Genomic DNA, 22,604 nt, shown 5'->3' on the forward strand with positions numbered 1-22,604 from the left:
TCTTTTTGGTTTTGTGATCTCTGTTTATTTCCTGTCTGATTTTTATTATTTCCTTCCTTCTTCTGACTTTGGGTTTTGTTTGTTCTTTTTCTAATTCTTTGAAGTGGTAGGTTAGGTTGTTTGAGATTTTTCTTGTTTCTTGAGGAAGGCAGGTATTGCTAAGAACTTCCCTCTTAAAACTGCTTTTGCTGCATCCCATAGATTTTTGTAAAGTTGTATTTTCATTGTCATTTGTCTCAGGGTATTTTCTGATTTCCTCTTAAATTTGATCATTGACCCATTTTTTCAGGTTGCAGGAAAATATATTTTTTAACTTACGATCTTTATTTTTAAATATTTATTTTTAATTAAAAATTTTATATAATTTTTAAAGATTACACTCCATTTTCTGTCATTACAAAATATTGGCAATATTCTCCGTGTCGTACAATACATCCTTGTCTTACACCCAATAATTTGTATATCCCAGTCTCCAACCCCTATATTGTCCTTCCACACACCCACTGGTAACCAGTAGTTTGTTCTCTATATCTGTGAGTCTGCTTCTTTTTTGTTATATTCACTGGGTTGTCTTATTTTTTAGATTCCACACATAAGTTTTGCCATACAGTATTTGTCTTTCTCTGTCGGACTTATTTCACTTAGTATAATGCCCTCCAAGTCATCCATGTTGCTGCAAATGGCATAATTTCATTTTTTATGGCTGAGTAGTATTCCTCTGTGTGTGTGTGTGTGTGTGTGTGTGTGTGTGTGTGTGTGTGTGTGTACACATCTTCTTTATCCATTCCTCTGTTGATGGACACTTAGGTTGCTTCCATATATTGGCAGTTGTAAATAATGCTGCTGTGAACATTGGGGTGCATGTATCTTTTTGAATTCGTGTTTTTTTTTTTTTTTTTGCATATATACACAGGAGTGGAATTGCTGGGTCATATGGTAGTTCTATTTTTAGTTTTTTGAGAAACCTCCATATGGTTTTCCACAGTGGCTGCACCAATTTACATTCCCACCAACAGTGCACAGGGGTTCCCTTTTCTCCACATCCTCACCAACATTTGTTATTTGTGTTCTTTTTGACGATAGCCATTCTGATAGGTATTCCATCCCCTCACTTTCAGTCTGTATATGTCTTTCACCCTAAAGTGTGTCTCTTGTAGGCAGCATATTGTAGGTTCTTGTTTTATTATCCAGTCTTCCACTCTGTGTCCTTTGATTGGAGCATTTTGTCCATTGATATTTAGAGTAATTATTGATAGGTGTGTCCTTATTGCCATTTTAAACTTGGTTTCGCAGTTTGTTTTGTAGTTCTTCTCTGTTCATTTCTTCTTTTTTGTTTTTCCTTTTGTGATGTGATGGGGTTTTTTTTATAATGTGCTTGAGTTTCTTTCTTTTTGGCTTTTGTGAATCTCTTCTATGTTTTTGATTTGTGGTTACCCTGGGTATATTAACCCATAACTACACCTACTTGCTTTTGACTGATAGTAATATAAGTGCAAACACATTCTAAAAGATCTACATTTTTTTACTTCCCTCTCCTACATTTTGTGATTTTAATGTCCTATTTTACATCTTAATGTTGTGTATCCTTTTGCTGTTAATTGCAGTTATAATCACTTATACAGAATTGTTTTGATTCTTTTTTAATCTGTGTACCGGCTTACTTAGATGATCTTCAATCCTTTTACGTATGTGCTTTTCCTATTGTGATTTTCCCTTTCCTATAGATCCTTGCTTCTTTTCTATGTAGAGAAAGCCTTTCCATTTGTCTTTTAGGATAGATTTAGTATTGCTGTATTCTTTCAGTTTTTGCTTCACTGAGAAATTCTTTCTCTCCTTCTATTCTAAATGATAGTCTTGCTGGGTGCAGTATCCTAGGTTGCAGGTTTTTCCCTTTCAGGACTTTGTCTATATCTTGCCACTGCATTCTGGCCTGCAACGTTTCTGCAGAGAAATCAGCTGGTAGCCTTGTCGGGGTTCACTTGTAATTGACTATTTTTCTCTTGCTGCTTTTAGAATCCTCTCATTAAGTTTTGCCATTTTAATTATGGTATGTCTTGGTGTGGGTCTGTTTGGTTCATCTTGTTTGGGACCCTCTGTGCTTCCTGTACCTGGATATCTGTTTCCTTCTTTAGGTTTGGGATGTTTTCAGCCATAATTTCTTGACATACATTTTCGATCCTGTTTTCTCTTCCTTCTCCCTCTGAGATCCCTGTTATGTGTAGGTTGGCATGCTTTATATTATCCAATAGATCTCGTTATGTTGCCTTCACTTTTTTCATTTGTCTTCTGTCTGCTGTTCTGATGGGGTGATTTCTCTTGTTCTGTCTTCCAGATCCCTTATTCATTCTTCTGCACTACTCAGTCCTCTCTTCATTGCTTCTAGGTCGGTTGTTATCTCGGCAATTGAGTTGTCTAATTTTGACTGGTTCTTCTTTATACTTTCTACTCCCTTGTCACAGTACTCTGCATTTCTGTCAGTGATCTTTCTTAATTCCTTTAGCATGTTTATGACCTCCTTTTTGAGCTCAGGGTCTAGTAGACTGGTGAGGTCCGTTTGTTATTTGTTCTTTCAGGGGGGTTCTCTTGTTCTTTTAATTGGGTGTGTTTGTCTGCTTTTTCATTTTACTTTCTTCGTCTCTGTGAATTTAGGAGGAACAGTTATCTCCTGTGGTCCGAAGGGGTATTTGTGTGTGGGAGTGTTTCCATGTAAACTGTGAGTCCAGTATTTTTGGTGTGAGGACCTTTTTTGGTCTGGATGCCAGCCACATCTTTCTTCGGTGTGCTGACCGTTATCCCCTTGACAGGGGGTGCAATGGGCATTGTGACCAGAGCCTGCACTGGATGTTGGGCGGGGCCTCCTCTTTGCTCCACGGCTGTCACAGCCCTATCAGGGGGCAGGGTCTGCTCCCTAGGCGTTGGAGTAGAAGCCTTGAAGGTCAGGTTTGATAAGGCTCCATTGCCCTTAAGTGTGTGCTCTGGCCCCAAGGAGGTAAGGGGTGGGGCAATGAGGCCCGCGTAGTCACAGCACCCTACCCACTGCCTGTGCAGGCATCCGCGGTCCTGCCCCGAGGCAGGCCAAGGTCACGTCCCCTTGTCCGTTGTGTTTGTTGCAGACCTAGTGCGTGGCTGCAGTGTGGAGTTGGCTGGCGCTGGGGCGCAGTGGCTGCAGGAGTTGAATTGTTGGTGCTGTCGCCTGGGGCCTGGGTCTCCCGGGACCTGTCGGCCCCCGATCTGGCTGCGAACTGCAGTGGTGGTGGTGGGGGGCGTAGAACGGGACCATCACACTCCATGTGTCACAGCACAAGAGGGGGCCCAGTTCCTACTCTTTTAAAAATCCTCCCTGTCACCCACGGCTACCTCGCTGAGCATGACATTTTCCGTAAGCGGCTGTTGTACGTAGACATGTTCTCCGATTTATAACAAAGTCACGTTCCTGAGACACACCTGCGTGAAAGCGTCTCCCCAAAGGAAACCATACTGAAAGCGTTCATTGGTTTCAAGTCTCTGCCACGGCCCTCCACCAGCCCTCCACCACGGTGGGCCCCATAGTCTAGCTCAGGGGTCAAGAATGTGTGCAAGTCGAGTTTCTCTTGTAAGTCGCAAGCCCGGGCCCTGGGCCAGGAGCCCACAGTCCTTCTGCTCCTGGCAGGGGTGGCTGGAAGCAGGGAGGGTGGACACCAGTCGGAGGGGCAACGGCCCTGCAGCTGCGGGGCGGTGACGCCTCAGACCCCGCCTTGGACAAGGGCAGCATCCCAGGTGGGAGGACACTGGGGGGCCGGGGCCGGTGGGACCTCGGTGCTGAAGCCTCGGTGGTGACGGGGGCTCAGCCAGCTGGCACTGGGGCTCAGCGGCAGGAGGGGCACCACCTCCGACAGGATGCCCGGGAGGAGTGGGACTGAAACCCAGACACTCCCTAGTCAAGATCAAGACCAGGAACGTTCCGTCTGTGGCGTCACTTCTGCTTGCTTTTCATTTGAAAATCAGAGGGATAAGTTATCCTGCAAATAGGTTTCACTTACTACTAAAACTGAATATGATATATGCGTGTGTTTGTGTTCGGAAATTAGGTGGTATTGCCAGTATTTGTTTCTATTGAAGTTAAGACTCGCATGACATAAACTGGGCCAGTTTAAGTGTATAATTCAGTGGCCTTTAGTTCACGTTCAAAGTGCGCAGCCATCCCCTCTATCCAGTTCCAAAACCGTCTCACTAACTCCAAAAGCAAATCCCGTCCCCCATGAAGTAGTCACTTCCCATCCCGTCCCCCCAGCCCCAGGCAACCGCCCATCTGTTTTCTGCCTCCATGGACTTTCCTGTTCTAGAAAGTTCACAAAAATGCAGCCACGCCATAGGGGACCGTTTGTGTCCAGATTCTTAGGTGTTGCTAATACTGTTTACAAAGTATCTATCACCATTGTTCCTTCTGGTGAGCGCCCAGTAATTTTCAGTCTCTGTGCATGTAACGGCTTCTGATTACAAAGAAAGAAAACAAACGATGACGTGATTTTTGTCAGGCAAATCCCATCACTTTGAAGTAGCGACTAGGAAAGACCAAAGGAAGGACAAGCGACTCGGGAGACCCTCAGCAGTGACCCCAGACGCACAGCTGAGACGCTTGCGCCCCAGGGCCGTGCCCCCGTCTCAGTGTGGGTCCCCCCCCGCCCGGCTTCTTCCCATCCCTCGGGGCTTAGCTGCACTGTGAACCCACAGTGCGTCCTGCCTGAAACTCCATCCTCAGCGCCCCACGGCCGCTCCCTAACCCGGCGCTGCGCGTCCTTTCCAGCCCCTGGCTGTTCACACGTACGACGTCCTTACTTATCGCCAGTCTCTTTCTCCTAGAGGAAGACCCCTGAAAACCGGGCACCTGCCATGCTTAGTCAGTAACCCACCTGGAGGGCAGGACTAGGCAACGGCAGAGACTAAGGACATTTCTGCTGAGTGAGTGTCTAATAAATAAACGAATAGGTGATTTTATGGAGAGAAAAATAATCCCGGCTTCCCTACGTTAACACCTTCCTAGTCGTGTTTTATGGGACAGCGCTCTTCTGAGTCCCCCATGGAGATGCTGTGGGCAGAGCGCCTGCCAGCATGGCGGCCCCAGGAACCTCTCTAGACGCTGCGTGGGGAGTGGAGACCGCAGCCGTCAGTGGCCTTTGGTGTTGAAAACACCGGAGTGTGGGTGAAAGCTTATCTGCGCTGCACATACCTAGCCTTTTATGGGTGCATCCTGGGGGCGGGGAGCGATGTAAACTTGTAGACTATTGATAGGAAGTACCACCAAACCATCAGGAGTCAGGGTTGTAAACGCGGTGAAGGAACTCTGAAGCCTGACCGTCCAAGGCCAGGACCCCTTCTTCAGGATGACGTGCTGCCCTGCTGCACTTACCGGACCTCCAATTCCCTCCATGCTGACAGGAGAGTGAGGCTTTTTGAATCTCTCTGGGGCCGTAGGAAACTGTTAATTTTTCTTTCTAAATGGAAAGAAAATGTGTGTGCGTGTGCGTGTGTTTTCAGGAAACGAGTCTAGTCCACTGCGCGGGTTTAAAGATCCTTTATTATGGAATCAGTATGTACAAACTCTAACATGAAAATCATGAGTCACGGGGTATCAGCCTATTTACAGTGCTTTTTTGTTTTTTACAAGTTTTTTTTTACAAGATTACTTCTCCCTAAATAACATAATAGACACACACAGAAATCAAACATTTTTTATTACATACATAAATAAATATTGACTTTAAATGACCTCTCTAAGGGACATGATTTCTACAGGCCATTTGGATGAGAAGGTAGCCGTTGTGTTATCTGCACACTATAATTAAGTCGAGAAAAAGTCGTAACAGCTTTACATACAGACCTCTGTTGATCACCCTGTGAATGGTATAACTTGCTAAAATGTTCAGTAGAGGTAAGAAGCTCAGTCTGGCCATGCAAAACCGTAGATAAGAGTCGCCATCTTTATGCATTTATATTTTAAATGAATCTTAAAGTACATGCAACAGATGTTTAGCCTTTGTGTTCTGGTCACGACGTCAAAGTTTGCGTAACAAGACTGAGATATTTGCAATCGTAGGAATGAGTAAACTTGAGGAACTCCACAGCACACGGTGTAAGAAAGGGCATTAAGTAGATAAGCCGTTATCACAAATGACACTGACCGATTTGTAGGACAAAAGGAATATTTGTACTCACGTGATACAGACACAAGTCCCAATTCAGCCTTTTAATCGGATTTTTCAGTGTTGATAAAAGATACAATCAAGGGCTTTGAAGTCCAGTGTAATCACTTCCCAGCCGTTCCTACCCCTGCGAATTACTGGGTTCCTCATACAGGGCAAATTCTCATCTGTTCAGTAAACATTACGAAGCAGTGATTCTCAGCTGGGGGTGACCTTACCCCCCAGAGGGCGCGGGCCATGACTAGAGAGCTTGTGGCTGTCACCCCCTGGGGGAGGTGCTCGTGACAACTGCTGGGTGGAGACCTGCGTTGAGCGCCCAGGGGGCGGGCCCCTCGAACAGGGAAATGTGCAGCCCCAAATCTCAACAGCGCTGCGGTGGAGAAACCCTGCTCTACAGATTGGGTATAGGTTCTTTCAGCTTTCTAGGACACAGATCTGTTTTTCAACTTTGAATTTTGTTTAATAAACATTTCAGAAAATTACCTGTCATAAATATATTAAAACACTAGATGAAGGGCACACATTTGTTTATAAAAATTGCTCCATAGAGGCCACTTAGAATAAGGGGTAGCACAGATAAATCCATCACTGAGGAGTGAATGTTCTAAGTAGAAAGAGCGCGTGTAGCCTCGATATACATGGAATTAGCCACCTGTCTTTGATGACGTCATATGTTTGACGAGCTCAGTTTTTTAAAGAGTAAATACTATCAGTTAATATACTTTTTCTCACGTGAGAGAAATGCATCTAATTTCCATAAAACGTATCAGAGAGTCAGCCACTAAAACTACGTTTTAAAATAAGAAACAGATCTTTTTAGCCCTTTATTAGGGCACTCAAATGTTAAAAATTCAAAAAGTAGTAATTATGTTTTTGTTCATTTGACTATTATTGAAGATTACTGAAATTCGTAAAAGAAACTCAGGTTTCTCTCATTGCCTAATTAATAGAATTTTCTTCCAATAACACTAACAAAATTTAAATTATTGAATATTATAGCAGGATGAAATGCTCGTAAGAGCTGCTTCAGATTTTTTTAAGGAAGGTGTAAGCTACAGAACCTTTATCTGAACTGAAAATATATTTGCTCAATGTCTCTTACCCAGACAAAAGAAACATAATTAAATTTTATAAAATTAAGCTTATTTAATAATTTAATAATATCGTGTATCTATGTATATACGCCTGCATTTTAAACTATACAACAGTACAGAAACTTGCTGGCACGAATACTTGGTGGATTTCTTCATGACAAATTAAGGTAAAAGATAAACTTGTAGCCAATAACGTGAAGTTTTCATTTTTGAAGTTTTAAGAATTTGAAATTCAGAGGCTGGGAATGGCACTAGAGTAGCTCATAGTTTCGGAGAAGATCTCTGTGTGTGCTCAAGCTCAAGGGCGTTTGAAAGGAAGGCTGTTCCTGTTCTCGCCATTCAAAATTTGGAACTCTTGGAACCAGGTGATTTCAGGACAGCCTGTGCTAAAGTCCATCCCAGGCCACGTTAGGAGCTGCAGAAAAACAGCCGGAAGCGCCGTGAACTTCCGTTCTGAGATTTCCCACGGAGCCGCGTGTCCAAAGCTGCAGCACACTGTCTGCCTTAGCGACTTTTAAACAATTTTAACACACGGGAAGCAGTTTTCAATATCCTCTTTCAGGGATCCATGCCTACAGACTGTGTTCCCTAAGGCTAGGCATCGATTTGGTAACAGAGTCTGTCTGCGTTCTGCATGGCTTCTGCTCTTAGAGTGGGAAACCTCACAAAAGCCAACACGTTCTCGCTCCTCTTCACCCCACCAGGAGCAGTCAGGGCGCCCGCAGGCTTTCAGGAAACGTAACAAAACGACCAGTTCCAAGTCCCACCGTGAAAACCCAAGGAAAGTGTACTGAAAATTTCCTCGTTTTACTTGTGTAGGTCATGAAACGAGGACGCCTAGCCTTTAAAATGTTCAATTTTTTAAGTTGCTCTTTTCTCATAGTGTCAATACTGACGGGGAAAATAGATGACCCTAATGATCTGTAGGAGAACTGTGTCTTTATCCACCATTGCTGAGCTGGAAAAACAGTTTCTTCAGAGATGCGTCCTCAAGGTGTACGTGTGTGTACGTGTGAGTCTATGAGTGTGTGTATGTATGTGTGCTTGCGCCTATGTGTATATGTATACACACGGAAGCACACAGACGCACATACATACGTGCCTGTTTCAAAACGTACATATGGGTATTCCCTCGAGGAAAAAACTATATTAAACTAAACATTTCTGCTTTAAGGCTGCCGCGACATACCCTGCATACTGTATACTGACGTGTTTGACTTGCGTTCATGCTCTGAGGGCTTAGCGTGGAACCTGGGAAATTTTTCAAATAAGGTATAATAATACATCTGTAGGAGTAAAGGAAGGTTAGTCAAAGGCAAGTAGCTGTCCTTCTCCACCAGCCAAAGCCCTTCCGCCTTTTCTACATTACGGACAGTATTCTACCACGTCAAGAGCTTGCTTTCGTTAAGAAAAGGCAAATCTCAGTGAAGATTTGAAAATATTCAATCGTTGGGATTCCTTCATTTCAAGCAAGAGGTTTTGCAAAGCCTTAGGTACATGAAAGCTGCAAAGCAAAGCACGTCAGCAGCCGTTTCCCACATTAAGGAAAAGCATAAATAGCGTATCAGGGAAATCTCTCACAGTACAGGATGAAATGTTAAAAAGCATCCCCAGAAAAGACTTTTAGTTTCTCCAAGGCAGACTCTGGATAGCAGCATAAGGCACTGACTCCTTTCCGCTGTGGATGTCTTCCCTAAACCCTCATTGACAGGCTGCGCTCTTCTTTGCCTTTGTAGGAAATGAAGCTTAGGTGCTGGAAGTGGGAACATTTTAAGTCTAAATTAATTGGCATATTTCAGGTCACAAGTTTTCAGCTAAAAAATCACGTGATAAAAAATCATCTTAAGAAGTATTTGAATAAATAGGGCCAAAAAACCGTATAGTCTTCAGTCGATTTTGCAAACCAAACCAATAATTTAATTTTAAAATGTTTATTGAGTACCGTGACGCTTACTATGTGTACGCTTAGCATGCTTATTACGTGTATAAACTGTGTATTTGTTACGCCGGTTTCTCTTGAGAATTTGCCGCTCTAAATTCAGGGAAGTCTCAGGTCTGCAGTAATTCACTTGAGATCATAGCTAAACCATGTATGGAAACAGATTTTGCAGTGAAACAGGCCTGGCCTTCGTGTTCTCTCCATTCTCACAGGAAACTGTGTCCACGTCCACCGTCTCACCACTTGTCCCTGGTGTCCAGGCGCGTCCAAGACAGACAGAAGCGTTTAGTGCAGTAAAGTTAGATGGGGCGGGAGGTCCTATGGGAAAGGCCTGGTGCCCCCGTAAGCGGGCGCGGCCGGTCCTCGAAGGTCTGCGAGCTTACACGCTCGCTGGGGGTTCAGACATCTCCGGGAACAGGTCAGTATCTTTCTGGAGGCTTGTAATGGTGTGAATGACGGTGTTTCAGGTGGGGTCCTAGGGAGGCAGAACAGACACATCAGTCGGTCGTGGCGCTTTCCCCGGCTGGCTGAACGGACAGTAGGAACGCGCTGACTGCGGTGAACGCCTTGGCCCCGGGCCCGCACTCCCTCCCGTCCAGGTCCCTCCTCTCCCAGCTCTGAACGTGCAGATAGACAGACACTCACTCTCCCTCTCTCCTCTCTGCCTTCCCCCCATGCTTTGGTTCCCTCCCTAACGCCAAAAAATCACAAGAGAAAGAAGACAAGCCCCTTTCTTTAGGCTCACAATTATGTAAGCCAAAATCCTTTGCATTTCCTCAAGAAAGTTTAAAACTTAACCCATGCTCTCATTACACAGAATTTCAGTGGAGGCACATGGGGACCGCATTCACCCTTGTAAGCGTAAGGGGCCATCGAGCTCTTCCACGTGATGGTTTTTTCCTTTAAATTCAAAGTGCAGAAAGCTATTGGGGGGCAAATTTGATCCATCATTTTTTAAAAAACAAGTAAAACTAGAACGACTTCTCAGTTTTCTTAACACATAAACTTAAAAAGCCATGTCAAAGGTTTAAGCTAGAAAAGCAAGGTGCGTAATTTAAAAACCAACAAGAGGCTCACTGTTTTGAAACAACACGTGACAATTATTTTTAACGTAGCAGTAAGTCAAGTAGATTGATTTGGGTCATGTTATGAAGAAAATTCATGTAATAGATTATAGTAACAATATATGTAATAAGAAAAGCTCCGTAGCCAAATACTATTTGCTATTTTGTCATATTTGAACATCTTAATTTAAAAAACAAAAATTCAGATTGATATGAGACGAGAGATTTTTTTCCCTCCCATGTGTATCTGTGGTTAAAAGACAAGGAGAAAGCATGCATCATGTAGGGAAAAAAATGGAAGTATGGAAAAGGAAGTAACGGAAAGGAAGGCAGGGAGGGAGGGGGGAGGGAGGAGGGAGCAGGGCCAGGAAGCGTGTAAGGTGGGCTGCGGGCAGCAGGCGTGGCCGCCAGGAAGAGCACATACAAAGGCCTGGAAGAAGTTCAGGTTCAGAGAATTCCCTATCCGTAGGAATCTGCAGTGATCTGTTCATTTTCGTTTTTTCAGCAAGACTTTCTCTGTGTCCCCAAAGCTGGCGGGGGCCCCCGGCACTCACTGTGCACAGCCGAGGGTGGGAGGTCGGGGGTCCGGAAGGTCCTGATGGTGGCGGGTCCCTCCCCGCCCGCTGTCAGCACCTGCACCTCCAGACGGTAGAGGGTGGCCGGCCGCAGACCTGGCACCGTGAGCACGGAGCGATCCTGAGGGGGGACAGGAGAGGACGCGCCCGTTAGGCACCTCTTGACCACAAAGCCACACGACGGACTCTCTCATTCTCTGCCCATTTCCTCCCGCCCGCACGCCCGCGATCACCGTGTAAACGCAGGTGCGGTTGCTTTGACACCCCAGCGTGGTCGGTCGAACGTCTGTGCCTGTTTGCTAGAGTCCTGCCCTGCCGGGCAGCCTCGGCAGTGAGAGCCCAGCTCTTGGCAGCCGGGGCCAGTCTCGGGGCTCACCCCTGGGACCGCATTTTGTATTCCTCAACCCAAGACTTTCCCATGGTTTTAAAGTTTTCATCTGCACATCTTGTGGTGTGAATTCTTCATAATCCACATTACCGTAAGCGAGCCAACTGTGTTCCTTAAGATGCAGTATCTATCTATCGTCAATGCCCATAGCCAACAGTGTTTATTTTTATGCCAACACATTTTTCTCAAAACTCAATAAAGCCTAATATATACACACATAGAAAAATTACTTTCCAATTCCATGGAATTCTTCCTTCCAGGATTTAAGGGTTTTTTTGTTTGCTTTTTCTTTTTCTTTTTGGAGCAGGAGTTGGATATTCTAAGGGCATTTTTAGAGCTGGGAAAAGCCTGTACATGGCTTTTTTTTCAAGCCAAGGAATCAGTGGCCTGGAAGACAGGCCAACTCGTTATGGGCTCTGGCCAGATTTGAAGTGGGGAAACGGAGAGAAAGAAGAAGGTTCTCTTAGCCATTTTCCCCCAAATTTAACCCTTCAAACAGGGCCTGTCCACTTGGGCCAGAGGGACACAGGCTTCACAAAGGAGAATAAAATGGTTACACCGCGGGCATCCCGTGTCGACAGGAGACGTGGGTTGAAGAGGGGCTCTAGTAATCACAGTTCATCTAGACGACTGTTCACGGCAACACTTGTGTGGTGTCTTTCAGTACCTGCGAAATAATACGCTCGGGAGAAGCCAACGCACACACGCGGCTCAACAACTGGCCCCAGCGTGATGGGACGTGGGTGCCGACAGTGAGTAACTCCCCTGCGGGGCGGGTACCGGCCCGAGGGCCCGGGAGGGAGGGGCACCCACCGCCGGGAGGATCTGGGACTGCAGGATGAGGCTGTTGGGAAGGCCGTTCTGCCTGCTCTCGGTCGTGACCTCGGCCCACGTCACGTGGAAGCCAGTCACGGGCCGCTGGACGGTGGCCTTGCTCAGCTGCCAGGAGAAGCGCCCCGTGACGTTCGTGTCCTGGACCACGAAGGAGGCCGACAGGTTCTCGGGTTTGGCTTGCACTTTGGAATGAACGTGACCTGGAGCAGCGGGAAGAGGAAGGCCGGGTCAGGGGATGGAGAGCGCGAGAGGGGCCCTAGGCGGCAGGTACGTCCCGTGGGGTTCGGCCGGCCGCCTCGGGAGCGCGGGGTCAGACAGTCGCCCTGGCGAGCTGTGCAGAGGCAGCCTCAGCCCTGCACCTTCGTGCCACGTGCTTCTGCCCCCTTGGGCACTACGTTGAGAGTCCTGCTTTGGGGGTGGAAGACAGAGGAAGAATGTTGGGATCTGGCGGGGCCTGGCCACTTAGAGAACAGGAGAGACTGCAGTGAGACGGGTGATATTCAAGGTACTACAAGAGTCGTCGGAAGTTGCTAGAAGGCACCCAGGGGTCTGCGTCTGAGAATAGCTGCCCCTGTTTTAGGAGAGGCTTGGGAAGGTAAAGACGGGGCGTTCGGAAAGCGTGTCGAGGTGACGCCCACGGCAGAGGGCCGGGATAAAGTGAAATCATTTACATAAAGTGCGCCAAAGGACAAGCAGTACCCAGACCCTCGGCTTCATTTCTAAAGGGCTGACACGCCAAAGGCTGTCCGCCAGAGCTGCTGCAATGAGGATGTAATGCGTGCCTTCATACGTATGTTACCTCCCAACTGGGCCGTCACGCTGCAGTCTAGAAAGGGGGATACTTTGGGTTTGTAGGCTCTTGTGAAATGCGGTCTGGAAATGTGTACAGAGTTGCTGACATCACAGCCGCAACCTTGGAAGTTCGCGTGAGACGTACCTGCGTCGCCGGGGCAGCTGACATGCTTGTGGCTTTTGCCCTCCAGAGCGGAGCACGGTGGGGTCGTAAAGAAAACGGTTTCTGCTTTCAAGCGGCCCTTTGGCCGTGTGGGTTGGACGGTCACCTTGTATTTGCAGGAAAATGCCAGATCTTGAAGAATCATGTAATTTTCCTAGAGAGAGAGAGAGAATACGCTAACAGTAAATCTCACAAGGGTACGAAATTGGCAGAAGAGGAAATCCTACCTCCACCAAGGCTGTCTTCCTACATATGGGACGTGTGCACCACGGCTTTCATAAAAAGTGCAAAGGAGACAGGGGCCCTGCTTTCATTTATTACAACTGTGAGAGGCTCCCATGGGGTGGGACACAGGCTCCAGAACCCGACAGGACGGCAGCGCTTCCACGTCAAAACAGCCGACTTGCAGCCCTCACGAGCAGGCTCGGGGAGCTGGCAGCAGCGGGGCGAGGTGGGAGGCCACGCAGTGGGTAACGCTGTAGACAGACACCTAAGTTGTTAATACAAAAAAAGCTTAACTCGGGCTTCTCTGAGACACAGGCGTGCTTTAGCTGTGAGTGTTTCCTTACGGAAAGGAAGACATTCTTGAGCTGTGTATTGCCTCCCCTGCTGGGAGGGCTGTGATTGCTGCCGGCCGGAACTTTGCGGTGAAACAGGATTACGAAAACCAGACTCAACTGCGGGCGGAGTGAGAGGCTGAGGGTATAACGTCACGCTAACGGGAGAGCTGACACGGACGGGCCTAACGAGCTTGTGCGAGGTTTCTTCGCCTTTGGGTGTTGGGTGTGCGTGCCCATTCTAGGGTGTAGTTGTCAGGGCTTCGTGTACATGTACGAGAGCTGCAGCAGGAGCATCTCTGGGACCCTTAAAGGCAGAACATCACAGGACGGGCCGTATCTTTCATTACCTGGACGAGTTGGTGGAAGTTAGGGATGCAGCAAAGGCGATGCTGAATGATAGTGTCGTATAGAAATTCCCTGGGGGAAATGAGACCTTTTAGGTCATTGTGCCGAGTCAAAATCCAGAAGACAATTCAGAGCTTTCGTGCAATTAAGATGAGACGCCCAGAGGCTGGCAGCGTTTCCCCTGTGTCCTGGGAGCTCCCTGCAAGCTGTGTCCTGAATGTCTGCATCTCAGGGCCCGCCCTGTGCTGACCGATGACGTGTGAGGTTGTGAAGGGCCGAGAGATGAGTGAACAGGTGACCCTGTGTCTCCCGCTCCCACCTGGTCATGGGTCCCTTAGGGAGCCCCGTGAGGATGAGTTACCCACTGGACACACGGCCTGCACCTCTCTCTGTCCAGCTTTGTCCCCCGATCAGGTGAGTCTAGAAGCCGTTCAGAATCCGGCATTTCGGCCACCTCCTCACCTGGGTCACGCCCGAGGATGCCTCCGCCCCGGCGGATTCGTTGTGGGCACAGACTTCCGGAAACCACTGCACATGATACCGACTGACACCGGGATCTGTAAAGTCAACACCAATCAGCAAAGAAGAGCAGTCTGCAAGTCACAGTGCACGCAGCCCCAAGTCCTGAAAGCACGACAGACCAGGAAGGAAGGACAGAGTCCTGCAGGTGATCCAGAATTGCGTACACCAGCCAGAGGAGGTGGGTCTCCCAAAACTCTGACTAGAGTCAGGGGGAAAAAGCAATAAGCCATCAAAGGAAAAGCGAATTGCAACAGGAGGACCACACAGAAAAAAATAATTAGAAAAGTCATAGCAAAATGACTCCACAGAGGTCTTGAGAATAACCTCGCCACGGTGTCCACAGTCATAAATCCCCCAACGAAGGGTAGCACTCAGCAGCCGTTCTCTTATTTCCTAGGCTCTCAGAGAGACTCGTCTCAAGTCTCTGAATCCTACATTTTTCTGACGAAGCTGATGGAGAGGCTGTCAAGCCCAGGCAGGAACAAAGGCCTTTCCCTCAACTTGAAGACCTGGCCCTTCAGATGTGCTCCATCTCGAGCCTTGCTGTGACAGGGCCCCCTCATCAGAGGATACAGGGTGAACAGCCTCCCGGTGCCTTAACGGTAAGTGCATCCTTGCAGTGCGTGTGTGCGATCGCTACGGAAACGAGGCCTGCTCTCAAAGCCAGCCCAGCATACGGGCTCCTTAAACGTTCCCACTTCCAGCTGGAGCAGCGCGTTTTCTGCACGTGTCTTTACTTTGGCCGAGCGAGTGGAAAAAAAGACACCGTGATGAGAAGCCGGTCACTGAGTGTGGGAAAGGAGGTCCGGGCCATCCTGGGCTTAATAATCGCCCCAGTGTGTCCCCGGGTGTGAAAGGCATCGCTTCCCTGGGTGATTAGCATCTCGTCCGAATGCTCACGCCAAGTGTTTGATGGAGGTTTTCCGAGGGGAAAACTCTTGGATGAAATCGGGTGGTTCTGGTGGGAACTTGCTCTGAGCACTTTGGAACGAGAAAAGAACTTTCAATCTGAGAAAATAAACAGCAAGTGGGCACCAATGGTGTTTAGCTAAAAGGGGAACCCTCTGACTAGAGGTTTTTAACTCTTTACATGGCAGACATCAAGGGCTTTTTTTTAAGAAAAGAATTGCACGTTATACATTAAGGCTGAAGTCAGTCATTGAGTGAATTCAAATCCTTTCTTTCAACAAGTGGTGCTGCTCTAGGCATCGTAGTGAAATAACCTCCCAGGAGCGAGCAGCTGCTCTCACGCCTCTTAAATCCTAAGGGGGCTGGACAAGTAAGAAAGTGCATGAGTCAGGTCTCGGGTCGGAGGGAGATGAGCCTACAGCTGACCACGGAGGGCGAGAGAGGTACGGCGTCCCGACAGAGGGTTGCGACTGTCACTAAAACGCTGGCGCAGCTCACAGAGGAGCTGACCTCGCAGGGGAACCTGGAAGGAGGTTGGCACTGGGCCTGGTCGGTGTGGATAACGGGGGGCAGGGCACCGTCCCCCACACCTGTCTGCCACGACGAAAGCTTCTGTATGTGGTGACCCCTCGTCACCACATTGCTGCTGCAGCTGAGGAATCAAATTCTTAAATCACTGAAATCAATTTAAAATTCAGCTGCTCCACGGGGCTCGTGGCTCCCACATCTGACAGAGTAGCAAGTTCCAAAGTCGGGCACACAGCAGGGCTGGCATTCCCTGGTCCGGAGCAGCCGGGGCTGGACTCCAGTTTGCTGCACTCCAGTGCTGTGACGTGTGATTGATACCCGTGGCTCCAGGTCTCCTAAGAACCCCACACACAGCTGACAGCATAATTGTGTTTCCATAAGAGGATGCACCGAGCGACACGTCGGAGCCCTCAGCTCTCAACGCCGCCCTGCCCGAGTCCACGCCTCCTCTGGGTCTGCCACCTCCGGGAAGAATTTCACCCAAGCCCAAGGCTTTCCAAGACGGCTCTGCGTTTCTACCTTCACCGGAGTTCCCAGCTTCCTGTCCCATGTAGATGCTTTTCAAACTCAGCGCTTCTAAAACCACACCCTTGATCCCTGCCCTCAGTTGCCCTTGCGTTCAGCTTGCCTCTTATTTAATCACGCCTTTTTGTTTTCTGTATCTGATGTTCTGACATCTTGCAGCCTTGCGGACCCTGCCGGGACGGCCCTCGCAGGGTGGCCGCTGCCCCGTGCAGACCAGCCGACCCAGAGCCCCTCCCCAGCACCTCCTCTGTGGGGCCCTCACACTCTGGGCCACCACCCTCGTCACCCCAGGGCCAGGTAGGTGGGGACAGCCCCTGAGCCAGAGCCAATCCTAACTAGCTAATCCTGAGACCATCTTGCCCTTTCCTACTCGCCAGAGGAAAGGCTTCTGAGCACAGTTTCCTGCTTCCTGACTGACCCTGGTGCCTCCCCACGTGGCCCGAGTGGTGTGAGGCTCCACGTCCTGGGAGCCGTGAGTAACAAACTACCTTCTCAGTGGCCGTTGTCTCTGTTGCCTTCACCAGACCCGAATAAAACCCACTCCTTTAAGACATGATTAAAATGAACAGGCTGTCTTTTAAGCAGTCCTTCATGGCACTTTTTCAGACACATACACAGCAGTCCGCACTCTTCCAAGCTTAATCAAAAACTGGCATGCGTTTCTCATGCAGGTCTACACAATCGGTTCTCGTTATTCACACAAGTGAGGGTTTAGAAAATCACCGTGAATGCAGAATTAGCAAATCTGGGATGGCTGTTTCTTGGAGAAATACAGCGTTAGTTTCCCCGTGAGCTTCTGGTCACCACATTTTTGCCAGCCAGTCAATACATAATCTTATTTTATGTGTGTTTTTCTTTTTTAAAAACTTATTTAATAAAGTCATAATTAACTGTAATATTTCTTTACTTAAAAAACTCTAGTTGAAATTATTTTCATGATCCTGGGTAGCAGGACAGTAAACTTCTTTTGCTTTCAGCCTCACAATAACGCCTCCACTGTACTTTTTTTTTAATCCATCACCATCTCAAAAACGACAAATTTAGACACTTTTTTTTACCTTTTCGGAACTTCATCACACACTACCAAGGTGACTAGCACCTCCCAGGCAGCCTCATGTATCAATCAGCAAAGGCAGCACTCCACCACTATGCTCGGGGCCACTTTAACCAGGACAAATCTCCAACAAAAAGCAAGGAAATGCAACACAACAGACCAGAAACCCACGGCGCTAAACAGACCGGGCAGAGGATGTGTCGCCAGCTTGAGAGTGGAAACGAGAGGGCGGCGTCCCCTCAGCTTCAGGTGGGAACGTGTATGTGGGGCGACTCAAGCCCATCGCCACTCCCCGTACGAGCACCCCCACAAAGGACCACACAAGCGTCCCCCGGGACTGGTCAGGGGTTACAAATAAACCTTAGTGACTACACGAGTCTTCAAATACACACTCTGTGAGCATCCACTGTGTCTCCTTTCATTTTAAAATCAGTAGCATAAGGTAGCTTTTTTTTTTTCTTTCGGTACGCGGGCCTCTCACTGTTGTGGCCTCTCCCGTTGCGGAGCACAGGCTCAGCGGCCACGGCTCACGGGCCCAGCCGCTCTGCGGCATGTGGGATCTTCCCGGACCGGGGCACGAACCCGTGTTCCCTGCATCGGCAGGCGGACTCTCAACCACTGCGCCACCACGGAAGCCCCCTCCCTCTTCCTAAACCCCTTGCCCGCCTCAGTTTCTGTCTCAAATCTCCCCGTGTTCTCCAGCTCCTCTGGGCACTCACTTGCACTGTCCCCTGCTGCATCGCCCCTCTTTGTGCTGAAACTGGAGTTCCTTCACGCCCGGTCCTGGTCCCTCTTCTCTCTAGGGGATCCCACCCTTATTTAAGAACTTATTTTTAAAGTCTATGTTATTCTGGTCCAAGTACTACTTTACAACTGTACAGTGTTTTACCTACAATAGTTGCTTACAGACACCTGTTTGCAGTGACTTTGCTTAGTTGTAAATAATACTGTTAGCTTGTTTCCAGATAAATATTCCGGTGAATTACTAGTAAATAAGCAACCAAGTAACCAAGAAGCAAGCCAGGGAGAAAAGTGCTTCTGACTCATCCTTATTGTGAATAAACAGAGACTAAAAAAGTAAAAGAAAAGATCAAAGAAACTAAAAAGCTGGTTCTTTGCAAAGATAAACAAAGTTGATAAACCTTTAGCCAGACTCATCAGGAAGAGAAAGGGAGAGGGCTCAGATCAATAGAATTAGAAATGAAAGAGGAGAAGTTATAACCAACCCCAGAGAAATAGAATCCTAAGAGACTACTACAAGCAACTATATGCCAATAAAACAGACAACCTAGAAGAAATGGACACACTCCTAGAGAGGTACAGTCTCCCAAGACTGAACCAGGAAGAAATAGGAAATATGAACAGACCAATTACCAGTACTGGTAATTGAAACTGTGATTAAAAAACTCCCAACAGCCAGAGTCCAGGACCAGATGGCTTCACAGGCAAATTCTGTCAAACATTTAGAGAAGAGTTAATACCTGTGCTTCTGAAACCATTCCAAAAAACGGCAGAGGAAGGAACACATCCGAATTAATTCTGTGAGGCCACCATCACCCTGATACCAAAACCGGCCAAAGATGCCACAAAAAAAGAAAATTATAGGCCAGTACCTTTGATGAACATAGATGCAAAAATCCTCAACAAAATACTAGCGAACCGAATCCAACAGTATATTAAATGGATCATACACCATGATCAAGTGGGATTTATCCCAGGGATGCAGGGATTTTTCAATATCCTCAAATCAATCAGTGTGATACACCATATTAACAAACTGAAGAGTAAAAACCATATGATCATCTCAATTGACGCAGAAAAAGCTTTTGATAAAATTCAACATCAATTTCTGACGAAAACTCTCCAGAAAGTGGGCACAGAGGGAACCTACCTCAACATAATGAAGACCATATATGACAAAACCACAGCTAACATCATACTCAACGGTGAAAAGCTGAAAGCATTTCCTCCAAGGTCAGGAACAAGACAAGGATGCCCACTCTTGCCACTTTTATTCAACATAGTTTTGGAAGTCCTAGCAACGGCAATCAGAGAAGAAAGGGAATCCAGATTGGAAAGGAAGATGTAAAACTGTCACTGCTTGCATATGACATGATACCATACATAAAAAAAGCCCTTAAGATACTACCAGAATACTACTAGAGCTCATCGATGAATTCAGTAAAGTTGCAGGATACAAACTTAATATACAGAAATTTGTTGCATTTCTACACACTACAACAAACTATCAGAAAGAGAGATTAAGGAAACAGTCCCATTTACCATTGCATCAAAAAGAATAAAATACCATTCATACTCTGGTTTCTCTTCAGATCATACAAATCTTTTGCCTTTTACTAAAGATTTCAATGGAGAGGGGGAAAGAAAAATAAGAATAAGATACCTAGGAATAAACCTACCTGAAGAGGCAAAAGACCTGTACTCCAAAAGCTATAGGATGCTGATGAAAGAAACTGAAGCTGACAGAGATGGACAGTTATACCATATTGTTGGACTGGAAGAATCAATATTGTTATAATAACCATACTACCCAAGGCAATCTACAGATTCAATGCAATCCCTATCAAATTACCAATGGCATTTTTCAAAGAACTAGACCAAAACATTTAAAAATGTCTGTGAAACACAAAGGACCTCAACATAGACACAACAATCTTGAGAAAGAAGAACAGAGCTGGAGAAATCACAGCTCCCTGACTTCAGACTATACTACAAAGCTACAGTAAATACTAAGGTACTGGCAGAAAAACAGAAATATAGATCAATGGAACAGGATAGAAAGTCCAGAAATAAACCCACACACTTATGGTCAATTAATCTATGACAAAGGAGGCAAGAATATACACTGGAGAGAAGACAGTCTCTTCAATAAGTGGTGCTGGGAAAACTGACCAGCTACATGTAAAAGAAGGAAATTAGAACATTCTCTAACACGATACACAAAAATAAACTCAAAGTGGCTTAAAGACTAAAATATAAGTCATGACAGCATAAAACTCCTAGGATAGAGTATTGGCAAAATATTCCCTTACATAAATCGTACAAACGTTTTCTTACGTCAGTCTCCCAAGGCAATAGAAATAAAAGCAAAAATAAACAAATGGGACCTATTCAAAATTACAAGCTTTTGCACAGAAAGGAAACCATAAACAAAATAAAAAGATACCCTATGCAATGGGAGAAAATATTTGCAAATGATGCAATCAACAAGGGTTTAATTTCCAAAATATACAAACAGCTCGTAGAGTTTAATAACAAGAAAACAATCCAATCCAAAAATGGGCAGAAGACCTAAATAGACATTTCTCCAAAGAAGACATACAGATGGTCAATAGGCACATGAAAAGGTGCTCATTATCGCTAATGATTAGAGAAACGCAAATCAAAACTACAGTGACGTACCACCTCACACCAGTCAGAATGGCGATCATTAAAAAGTCTACAAATAATAAATGCTGGAGAAGATGTGGAGAAAAGTGAATCCTCCTACACTGTTGGTGGGAATGTAAACTGGTGCAGCCACTATGGAGAACAGTATGGAGTTTCCTCAAAAAAGTAAAAATAGCACTACCATATGATCCACCAATCCCAGTCCTGGGCATATATCCAGACAAAACTATAATTTAAAAAGATACATGCACCCCTGTGTTCGTAGCAGCACTACTTACACTAGCCAAGACATGGAAGCAACCTAAGTGTCCATCAACAGATGAATGGATAAAGAAGATGTGGTACAAATATACAATGGAATATTACTCAGCCATAAAAAAGAATGAAGTAATGCCATTTGCAGCAACATGGATGGACCTAGAGATTGTCATACTAAGTGAAGCAGGTCAGACAGAGAAAGACAAATATCATGATGTCACTTATATGTGAATGTAAAAAAAAATTATAAAAATAAAATTACTTACAAAAAGAAACAGACTCACAGACTTAGAAAAGAAACTTATGATTACCAGAGGGCAAAGGGGGTGGGGGAGGGATAAATTAGGAGTTTGGGATTAGCAGATACAAATGACTGTATATAAAGTAGATAAACAACAACGTCCTACTTTATAGCACAGGGAACTATATTCAATATATTCTAATAACCTATAATGGAAAAGGATGTGAAAAAGAATAGACATATATATGTAATACTGAATCACTTTGCTGTATACCTGAAACTAACACAACATTGTAAATCAACTAATACTTCAATAAAAAGTTCTTTGTTTTGGGGGAAAAAAGAGGGAAAGAAAAATGAAAGGACATTGATGCCCTACACTAGCTGCTTACAACAATAATCAAATCTGGGTAAAAGGTAGAGAAAGATGAAACAGTGTAACTCCTAGGAGATAAGGAGAGTATCTTTGTGACCCTGGCATAAGCAAAGATTTCTTAAACAAAGAGCGGTAAGCCTCAAGGAAACAAAGTGATGAACTGATAATCTCTAAAAGTAAGAACTATTAAGAATGTGAAAAAAATAAAAGTAGAAAATACTAAGATGAAACCAGCAGATGACTCATATACTCCACCTATAAAGGACTCTTGCAGGACAGGCTGGCTAAACAGTTGAAAAGTGCTTTGAAAAACAGGAGCTCCACTGCCAGTAAACTTATGAAAAGGTGTTCAACGCCTGGATGACCAGAAGAATGCACATTCAAACGGCACTGAGCCATCACGTCACACGTACCGGAAAGGCTCAACTGAGAAAGACAGAACATGCCTCATGGGGGAAAGCATGTGGGGCAGTGGGGACCATCTTACCCTCCTGGTGGGAATGTGCATTGGTCCAGCCACTTTGGAAATTCTCAGCATCTTCTAAAGGTCATCATCCTCTATGACCTAAGAATCCCACCCTCTGTGGGGGAATAGGCACACATGTGCATCAACAGACATGTATTCATAGGCTCTTCACAGCAGGGCCATTCTGAATAGCCCATGCCTGGAACAAACCAAATCTCCATCAACTGCTGAAAAGATCTGGACAAACCAAATCTCCATCAACTGCTGTACCAGGGACGACTATGCAGTGATATAAATGGATGAATCACTGCTTCCTGCAACAGGATGGACGGGTTTCCCACATGCAGTGTTCACTGTGAGAAGACTGATGCAAACTGTATG

General features: G+C 46.1%; 1 protein-coding gene across 1 annotated transcript in view; it reads right to left on the minus strand.

Annotated features, from left to right (window-relative positions):
- Positions 1–9,565: 9,565 nt before the first annotated feature.
- LOC309978842 (anosmin-1-like) overlaps positions 9,566–22,604 on the minus strand; it is a gene marked incomplete at its 5' end in the record, with an annotated part of 198,311 nt that continues 185,272 nt past the window's right edge. Inside the window, 5 exons of the mRNA XM_082865488.1 lie at positions 9,566–9,687; positions 10,831–10,972; positions 12,053–12,273; positions 13,011–13,182; positions 14,396–14,490. Of these exons, the coding sequence (XP_082721614.1) occupies positions 9,632–9,687; positions 10,831–10,972; positions 12,053–12,273; positions 13,011–13,182; positions 14,396–14,490 (686 nt within the window). The 3' untranslated portion in view covers positions 9,566–9,631. The remainder of the gene's footprint in view (positions 9,688–10,830; positions 10,973–12,052; positions 12,274–13,010; positions 13,183–14,395; positions 14,491–22,604) is intronic.

This window comes from Leucopleurus acutus (genome assembly GCF_964270905.1).
Source record: "Leucopleurus acutus genome assembly, chromosome: Y".
NCBI lineage: Eukaryota > Metazoa > Chordata > Mammalia > Artiodactyla > Delphinidae > Leucopleurus > Leucopleurus acutus.